A 9,846-nucleotide genomic window follows, 5' to 3' on the forward strand; every position below is an offset into this window, starting at 1 on the left:
CACCTGAACTTCCTGCCTGGCTTCAACGATCTACTAAGACTTTCCTACCTAGCCACGATTAAGATTTTCCCTGTTGAGTAAATAGCCTGCACACTTAGTTAATTTGTTGGTGCGGGAAACATCCGACGATCGAACTGGTGTTTTGATTATGTCAAAGGGTTCAGGTTAAGTTAGTTTATGATTAATGTGTGTGAATAAGTTTGCAGAAAAGTCCTAACTGCGGTTAGGCAGGTTGAAAACCCTAGGGGATGGTAACCCTAGGTCCTAGGGGGTAGTAACCCTAAGTGGTGAAAAACCCTAAGGGGCGGCAACCTTAGGTCCTAGGGGGTGGTAACCCTAGGTGGAGGAAAACCCTAAGGGGAGACAACCTTAGGTCCTAGGGGGTGGTAACCCTAGGTGGAAAAAAATCCTAGGGGGTGGTAACCCTAGGTGGAGAAAAATCCTAGGGGGCGGTAACCCTAGGTCCTAGGGGGTGGTAACCCTAGGTAGAAAGTCCAATCGGTTTGGAGGACCGGACTGACATCAGGTAACTTCTCCTGAGCGGAGTAGGTGAGGACGCGTTCCCCAGAAGAGGAAACAGTACGCGTCGGTTCGACCTAGGATTTCCGGATGGAAATTTAAAGTCAGAACCGGACAGTCCAAAGACTATCAAACCTATTTTTCGTATATTATCTGTGGTGTTCTAACTTTGTTTTATAGGTGACTAACATTTTTGTGTAGGGTTAGATCTGACCTGGATCGGTCGACCGAACCCCCAAAGCCAGTAGATCAGACTTCCAGAAATTGGACCAGGCTCGAGCAAAGGATCGGTCGACCGAACCTCATGATCGGTCGACCGAACCAAGGATCATCGAAGACTGGATCAGGCCAGATTGATCAGGTCAGAGAAGCGAATCGGTCGACCGAACGGCGGGATCAATCGACCGAGCCCCGGATGAGACTTGACCAGATCGAAGCGGAGCGAGTGGATCGGATGGATCAGATAGGAGAAGATCGCCTGATCGGTCGACAGAACGCAGGGATCGGTCGACTGATCCGCCTCGGGTCAAGCCTGATCCCGAGACTTGGGGATCTGGATCAACATGACAGAGCCTATAAAATGGAGCATCGGGAAGCAGCCAGACATCGATCTCGAACAGAACAACCGGTGCTTCCGAACGCTCTCTGAACGCTTCCAACACGCGCTGCTACTCCGACAACTAACGACCTCGTAATTCTTGTGTATTGTCGGTACCATTTCTTTATTCAGCACTTGTAATCCTTGATTGTAAAAGTTTTTCGAACTGATAGTGATTGCCCACCGAAAGCAATCTTCGATCTCGGGCCTTGGAGTAGGAGTCGCCCTAGGCTCCGAACCAAGTAAATCTTTGGTGTCTCTCTGTGTTTGTGCTTATTCTGTTTATCATTTCCACTACTTTAACTCGAACATTTTCCGATTCCAAAACGAGTGAAATCCACGAGCGCTATTCACCCCCTCCCCCCTCTAGCGCTTTCGATCCAACAAATTTATCATATCACAATAAGACTTAACTTGAAATTTTGACAATATCAAAACTCAGATTCGCACTACAAGAAAAACCTCATTCAACAATACTCAAACGACAACGGTTTTATACCAAATAGTTGTCTTTTTGCCTTTTAACAACGGTTTTATCAAAAACCGTTGTCTTTTAGTAATTTTTTTGGCCTATGACAACGGTTTTTAAAAACCGTTGTCTATTTATATTTTTGTGGGGCTACGACAACGGTTTTTAAAGGCTACGACAACAGTTTTTTAAAACTGTTGTCTATGTGCGCTTTTTTCTGGGATTACAACAACGATTTTTAAAAACCGTTGTCTATTAAGTGTTGTCGAATGTCGTTGTTTCTTTCTTTCGCCGCTTTTTCCCCTTCGCCATTTTTTACCGCGGCGTTTTTTTTCCTTCTCCCCGAAATTTTTTGCCGTCGTATTCCACCCCTTTACCTTCTCAATCCAAGCCCTAAACCCGTCACCCCTTCTTTGCCCTGCCTCCTCCCTTCTGCCGCTCGCTTCCACTGCTCCATTTAATTTCTTCAGAAATTCTTTCACAGCTCACCGCCACCCCATTACCATCTTTGCTTGTTCTGTGGGTGCACAGGTAGCCTTTTTTCGTCTCCTCGTTATCTGTTTCCTTCTTTTTCTATACTCTTCCAGCCATCAATTACTTTCACATTTCACCATAGGAGTTGTGAAATAGAGAGCAGGGGGAGTAAGCCATAGAAGGGGGAGAAGAACGATGCTGGGTGGAATTCTAGGTGGGAAATTCTTCAACAAATGGTAAGAAGTAATTCTGTTTCTTGGTAAAGTTTGGAGCTTTTGTTCTTGGTGGTGTATATTCACGATGGATCAACTAGGCGGCAGCAAGCACTTGGCAAAGAACATAAGGGTGAGGATCGGGCCGATACGAAGTAAGAAACATGCCACTGTGCGGTGGCTCAAAAAGGACGTCGCCGACCTCATCGCCACCGGCCACAAAGCAAACGCGTACGGAAGGGTAAGAGTTTGTTTTCGCTTTCAAGAAATTGCTAATAATGAAGTTTTTTGTTTTTGAAATTAAAAAAAAAGAAGAAGAAAAGAAGAGGAAATTGGATGAATGCTAAGGTTCCCCCTTTCCTCGAGCTCATTTTGGTGTAGGTTTCCTTGAAAGATATGTTGCGACTGTAGTTCCTGTGTTTTTTGTTTAAGCATTAAGAGATCGAGTAAAGGGATGGTTTCTAAGCACTTCCAAATTGGAGTATTTGCCTTCAGGGCATTTGTTCAATTTCCTGTTAAAAAATGAGAGGAAAAAAACTTGTTTTTAACATTCCTTCATATTGTGTTTCTGCTCTTGATTTTGGTTTCGCCCTTCATGTTTCGATGTTAAAAAGAATTGCTTTCGAGCATTTTATATCTGATATTTCTGTTCTTAATTTGCTTGGCTTATTTATTTCTTCTAGATTTCTTTTAAATATTCTATATTTACTTTTGGTCTTAGCAGTTTTCTCCTCGCGTGCAATAGGAAGACTGCATTATTTTGTTTATTTGTTGCAAATCAGCATAGAGGGAAGATAACTTCCATAATATATAAATTTTGGACTGAAAGGAAATTGGTAGGTTTTAGTTTGACCTTTTGGGTATGTGTATTTTCCCACCACTGCGAGCAATAATTAATGAAGAAAGAATTTCTGATCGAGGTACATATCTTCTAGATCCTTGAAACATCTTTATTTCTTACGTCTTTTTTGCATGCCTGCATGTCTATAATTATGATATAGGCCTTTCCTTACTGTATGTGTATTTTCTACTCTTTGTTGCTGCAGGATGGAGTAACTTCTCTGGGAGTCCTTTTGAGGATGTGTGTTCTGCAAATATACAGAGGTTCAGATCTAGCAGAATCATAAATCAAAGCTCTCTTGCTCAACTTTTGCTGTCCTTTTTTGACAAGGTGCGATCTTTTAGATTCATGGCTAGTTACCTAATTGTACAACATTTAGCGTTTTAGACTGAGCAAGTCTCGATTTTCTTATCTTGAATTTATATAAAGTAGGCTATGATAGAAAGAGGCTGTTGGGATATTGATCAATATTTAATCTATATGTGCAGTTTTCAGATATTAGAACTTCTGGTTCAGATTATAGCATCTCGACATATGAAGGACGACAAAAAAGCCATCGTTTTTGTAGATCGCTGCCCCTGATTGTAAGATTGTTGATGTTTCTGCTGAAATTTCTTGGAATGATTACTTGCAGTCTATAGTTAGTTGATGATCTTTCAACTTTACAGATAGAGGATCCTTTCAAGCGAATGGAAAATGCTGCTAGAACAGTCCGCTGGGTTGAACTACCTAAGATATCAAATGCATTTAAGAATGCGCACAATAAGCTTTCGTCTGGTTCGGCACTCTCTGATCATGACTCCTTGCTCTCTCTTTTGACTAGGCCTTTCCTTGCTTCTAAGTTTTGTGAGCAGCAATCGTCAACACATTGCATCTGTTTTATTTGATTATGTGAAAGATAACATTTTCTTTAATGCAAGAACGTGACTTGTTCATTCGACTATGTGGTTCCAGGTTGGTAAGCACAGCCTTGTGTTGACTTTAGAGATTGAAAATTGATGTAATTAACATGTTTTTCTGGTGCTATAATCCAATGATATAATTTATTCTTCCAATGCGAGTAAACATTGTTAGATTCCTTTATACTCCTTTATGTATTAGATTTCTTATGATTATTTCTAATTGGCTTCTCATTTTTCTCGTCGTAGAGGTCGAGCGGATCGAAGAAATACTTGCAATGTCGAATGGAAAGGTTAGTTTGCATAATTGCATCTAGTTTAACTTTTTCCCTCTTAATGGAACATTCTTGAGATAAAAATGAGTGCAAAATAAGTCTGTTAATATCTTAATTGTCTCGGAAGAAATCTATTGTGTCACTTGTGTTGGGCTACTGTATAATTTGAATACTTAATTCTATATTTTTCCCTCTGCTTGACATTATAATTGTTTCTCTTTGAAAGTGCCCTTAATCTTAGTCCATCTCGTATTGACTTTATTCACAGATTATTAGTCTTGATGAAGCTCATACCTCTTGGGTGTTTGACAGATAAGTAGATTAGAAATCTTTGTTTTCTTAAACACACTAATGGTTTTATTTTGTTTCCAGACACTTGATGGTGAAACAAGACCTATCAGAGCTTAGTTTCTACAATGCTATAATAGATTTATCTGAGAATCCCTTATCCCTCCTTTGAGATAATAATTGTTGATTAAGAATCACCCACTAGTGGGAATTACATGAAGCCCTTGATCAAGTTGTATCCGCTATTGCTTGAATAAGTTGATTAAAGTTGCAAGTTGAGCCTGCACTTTCACTAAGACTAGAAACTTTATCCTTTAATCAAGTAGTAGCTTCTTTATGGAGTTTATTTAGCATATGAAACTCATTTAAGATTTATGTCTATTGTTCAATGTTTTTTTGACCTCATACTTGTTATAATTTTTTGTTTATAATGCATTGGACCTTATTTAACATTATTTAAATTTTAAAGTATGTATTTAAATAGATATATAACAAGTACCTTTATTGAAGAAACTACAGTGCTAAAGAGGGACATTATTGCAGTCATTCAAAAGTTCAATATCCAAGTTAGCAATTTGACTCAAGTAAGTTTTACAATAGCTTCTTTATATAACTATACTTACATGTTAGATTTCCCCTTGAATTGTTGTCAATCAATAGAATAATGATGCAGTATTTTTGTTAATATAAACAAAAAAACATATTTTTGTTCGTACTGAGTTTTTAGGTTGAAACTATATGTGCGATTGTCAAAAAGAATAATTTTTTTATTACATGTCAGATATGATGATTTTTATTACTGATCTTTCATTGTTCATTCCTTTTTACTATCTTGTGAAGGACTAACTTTTCACCATTTTTAGAAAAAGTGTGTCAATTTCAACACCGCTCCATTTTTTTTTCAGGATGTCCTTGGAAAGTCTAGTTCAACTGTTTATGCCATTGCATTGTTAGCCTCTGGACAGAGCTCTGCAATAACTGGTACATACGCTGGGCAATACATCATGCAGGTGGTAATTTGATAGGAAACACAAAGATTAAACTAATGTATGATATTCGTAATCTGTCTTTACCCAATTCCCAATTCCCTTGAAGGGTTTTCTAAACATGAAGATGAAAAATGGCTGAGGAATCTCATGACTCGATCAATCGCAATCACTCCAAGTCTCATAGTGTCCATCATCAGTGGTTCCTCAGGAGCCGGACGGCTCATCATAATCTCATCGGTACTATTGATATTCCTTCTCCAAATTTCATAATCTTAGTATTCAGAAGCAATATAAGTGTGAGAACAGGATTTTTGACACAACATTTCTCAAGTATCAAAATTCTCATTTATGTAATGCAGATGGTACTATCATTTGAGTTGCCATTTGCACTCTTATCTCTTCTCAAATTCAGCAGCAGTCAAACAAAAATGGGACCTTATAAAAGTTCAATATATGTAAGTTTACTCAGATAATTTATATTTGCAAGTGATAATTAATAGAGTAAATGACTATATATATTTGCTGTGTAGATCATTGTGGTGTCATGGATTCTTGGTTTGCTTCGGGTAGCAATCAACATCTACTTCTTAAGCACCAGCTTTGTCAATTGGCTCATTGATAGCAGCCTACCAGCAGTTGCTAATGTTCTCATCAACATCATTATTTTCCCTCTCATGGCAGTGTACATTCTTGCTGTGATCTACTTAACTTTCAGGAAGTAGACTGAAGTAACATTTGTCAACCCATTGAATTCTTCACATGTTAACATAGAGAGTGGTGGTTCATTTCAAGTTGATGGAATGAGTAGATCTGAAGTTGCACCCGTCAGAGAGGATCGTGTAGATATTCCCCTCCCTGATTAGATAATTAAGGTTCTAATTACTTGGATGTTGGTACTGAGTCCTTCACAAGTTAGTTCTTCTTCGGCACCAACTTTATATTGTTCATTAATTGTAAATAGAGTTTATTTGTTTATTTGTATTGGGATAAATTTTATTTGAACATGAGATATGTTTCTTCTTTTGTAATTGTAATCCTTGTATAACTAACATTTTTAATATTCTTTCTTGATTATGATTCTTTATTATATATTTAAATTGAAATATGATATATTGGTATTAAAAGATAATAATTTAAAAGACAACGGCTTAAAACCATTATTGTTGTCTATTACACTTAAAGACAACAGTTAAAAACCGTTGTCGTAGCCCCAAAAACGGTTGTAACTGGAAAAAAAAATGCTCTAAAAAATAACGGTTTTAAACCGTTGTCTTTTCATTCAAAGACAATGGTTTAAAACCGTTGTCGTAGCCCCCCACTTTTAACAACACTACCAATTACAACGGTTTTAAAGGGCCTACGACAACGGTTTTTAACCGTTGTCTTTTAATGTTTTTGTTGTAGTGTCGATTCTAGTGCACCCTGCTCTAACATCATATTCTTCGAAGGGGTGAATATTTGCCAAGGTGGAGATTGTTAATGGGTGGCTCATATCTAAGTGAAGGTCAATGCGAGGAACGTCATGAATGAAAAGAAAGGAACGCAGAAAAAAAATTCTATTATGGTTTTTTGGAATAAAATTCTGTTAAGTTTTTTTCATAATAGAATTCTGTTATGATTTTTTAGTAATAGAATTTTGTTATGGATTTTTGGATTTGTTTTGGCATGTTGGGATTTGAGCACTATTTATAGGGGTCATTGTGAACCTGTTATTAGTATCATTATTATGATAAAGACTCTTTTATGTAGAGAAAATTCTAATAAAATTTCGGTTGTTTTATGGAATAGGCACGCCATCGAACCACGGTAACTCTTCTCCTTCTTTTTCTTCCTTGTGTTAGCTCTTTCTTATGCATCTTTGACTCATTGCTCCACGTAATCTTTTTCTCTATTCCTCTTCTTCCGTGTTAGTGGTTAAGAGGTGTTACCCCCTTCATTTGAGGGGAGGATTGTTAGGAATACAATCAAAGTCCCACATTGAAAAAATATGAAAAAAAATCATGGGTTTAAGAAAGGATGAAGATATTTCTATTAGAACAAGGTCTTTTGTGTAAAGCCCAAAAATAAAATCATGAGGATTTATGTCCAAAGTGGACAATATCATACCATTATAAAAATATATGAATTATTTTAGTCCCGACAAATGGTATCAGAGCTATGGTCCAGACTAGATGTCACATGGGGTGACCTTGAAGATATCTCAATTGGTATGAGACTTTTTGGATAGAGTTCAAAAATAAAACCATGAGGGCTTAGGCCCAAAGTGAAAATTATCATACCAATGTGGAGATATGTGAATTTTTTGGATACAACAAATGGTATTAGAGTCATGGTCTAAACTGGATGTCATATTAGGTAGCCTTAAACAAAGATGAGGGGAGGCACAAAACATATCAAGATTGACCAGATGCTTGCGGGGAGAACCAAACATATCAAGAGTGATCGAATGCTTGCAGGGAGGTCTAGAGCAAGTAAAGAACGATCGGATGTTTACGGGGAGATCCGGAGCAAGTCAAGAATGATTGGATGCTTGTTGGAGGCTCGGAACAGGTCAACAGTGACTAGATGCGGATGCTTGTAGGAGATCTGGAGTAACTTGAGAGTAACCAAATCCTTGTGGGGAGACTCAGATTAGGTCAAGAGTGATCAGATACTTGCGAGGATGTCTGAACCATGAGAATAATGATAGTCATTTGTTTGAGGGGAGGATTATTAGAAATATAATCAAAATCTCACATTATAGAGATATGAAAAAAAATTATAAATTTAAAAGGATAAAAATATCTCTATTTATATGAGATCTTTTGAGTAAATCTTAAAAATAAAATTACGAGAATTTAACCTTAAAATAGATAATATTTTTATTATTATGAAAATATATAATTTTTTTTTTTTTTGTCATAACAGATATAATCTAATATGTGTTCTTCGCCCTAGTAATCTGAATTCAAATGTGTGATGGTCAAATTTCAAAGATTTTATTTTAACTTGATTCAATTAGAAATTTGACATTATGGTTGATACCTAAAAGCATTAAGCTTCAGAAACCATGCATTTAACGAAAGACGTTAGATACGTGTCAATTTGCTTGACTACCAATTGTTCCGTTCGGTACACGTGTCTTGTTTAGTGACCAGTATTTCGAAAATTCGATCTTTATATTATTTTATTTTATTTTTTGGCTCGATGAAATCTATCTACACTGCGTTTCAGTAAGATATCCATCAAATCATGATTTGAATACAAATTAATTGCTTTGAAAAATTTGACAGCTGTAAGTTTCCATAAATTCCATAGTTTAACGGAGGTTACCTAAAACCACTAGGAATCCTTCCCTTCCTATAAATAGCACTCAATTGGGAACAAGAAATTCCAAGACGACGAAGCAGCGCCGCCAGCCATGATCTCCGGATGTCGCTCGCCTCTCCACTGCGTCGACGCGCAGGAGCCCTTGAAGTCCATCCATAGCGTGCCATACAAGTGGCCGGACTCCGACATCGCCTTCGCCAAGTCGGTAGCGGCGAAGCAGAGCAGAGGAGCTCGGTCGCCCGACATCGTCGACAGCTACTCGTGCCGGCAGCTCTACCTGCGGAGCTACACCTTCACGAAGAAGGAGACAGTGCCGCAGAAGACGCGACGGTGCGTCCGGAAGCTCCAGGACAGCGCCGCCTTCTCGCCGATCTTTTCCACCGCCCGGAGCGCCGACGGCCGTCATGCGGAGATGGAGAGGAGCAATAAGGCGCGCAAGAAGCTCAGCATGGCGGTTCGCTCCCTCCTCTTCTGCGGCACGAAGGTCGAAGTGGCGGATTGAGGTTGACGATGGCGATCGAAAGTCGATCGCGGGATTAAGTTGGAATTATATTGTCTTTAGTTTTCTTGGGATTTGAAGAGAATATTACATATACATAGGAGGATACACCAGACTCATGGTCTTCTACGACCTATATGGTATGTTTTAGTTCTGAATTACTGACGAAAAAGGAAAAACAATTTATGGTAAAATATTATTGAGAGAAGAAAAGACAATTTTTTTACATGTTTATTAAAAGAAGTGAATACATATGACATAATTTTATAAATAATAAAAGATATCTCTATCAAATTTTTTTTTATATATCATATAATTTTATGAATTAAAAATGATACATTATTATTTTTTTTAATATATGACATAATTTTATAAATAAAAAAAAATTATATGTATCATTTTTTTTCAATTGTAAAGTGATCGATTTTGACTAAACTATCTGTGATTGATTGTAATTCTCTTCCCTGCCAATTT

General features: G+C 37.6%; 2 protein-coding genes and 1 long non-coding RNA gene across 3 annotated transcripts; all 3 read left to right on the top strand.

Moving 5' to 3' along the window:
- The first annotated feature begins 3,134 nt into the window (after positions 1 to 3,134).
- LOC122050401 (protein HESO1-like) lies at positions 3,135 to 4,075 on the top strand. Its single transcript, XM_042611305.1, has 5 exons — positions 3,135 to 3,192; positions 3,319 to 3,443; positions 3,602 to 3,697; positions 3,782 to 3,959; positions 4,068 to 4,075. Exons 1-5 carry the CDS (start codon positions 3,135 to 3,137, stop codon positions 4,073 to 4,075), a joined length of 465 nt encoding a protein of 154 aa, XP_042467239.1.
- Positions 4,076 to 5,041: 966 nt separating this feature from the next.
- On the top strand, positions 5,042 to 6,164 carry LOC122053726. The gene is made up of 5 exons (XR_006132327.1): positions 5,042 to 5,159; positions 5,481 to 5,585; positions 5,671 to 5,801; positions 5,924 to 6,019; positions 6,095 to 6,164. It is a non-coding gene; the product is annotated as an uncharacterized LOC122053726 (long non-coding RNA).
- Positions 6,165 to 8,964: 2,800 nt separating this feature from the next.
- LOC122050402 lies at positions 8,965 to 9,375 on the top strand. The gene has a single exon (XM_042611306.1). The coding sequence runs from the start codon at positions 8,965 to 8,967 to the stop codon at positions 9,373 to 9,375; it is 411 nt and encodes a 136-aa protein (XP_042467240.1).
- The last annotated feature ends 471 nt before the right edge of the window (positions 9,376 to 9,846 follow it).

This window comes from Zingiber officinale, chromosome 3A (genome assembly GCF_018446385.1).
Source record: "Zingiber officinale cultivar Zhangliang chromosome 3A, Zo_v1.1, whole genome shotgun sequence".
In the NCBI taxonomy this organism is placed as follows: Eukaryota; Viridiplantae; Streptophyta; class Magnoliopsida; order Zingiberales; family Zingiberaceae; genus Zingiber; species Zingiber officinale.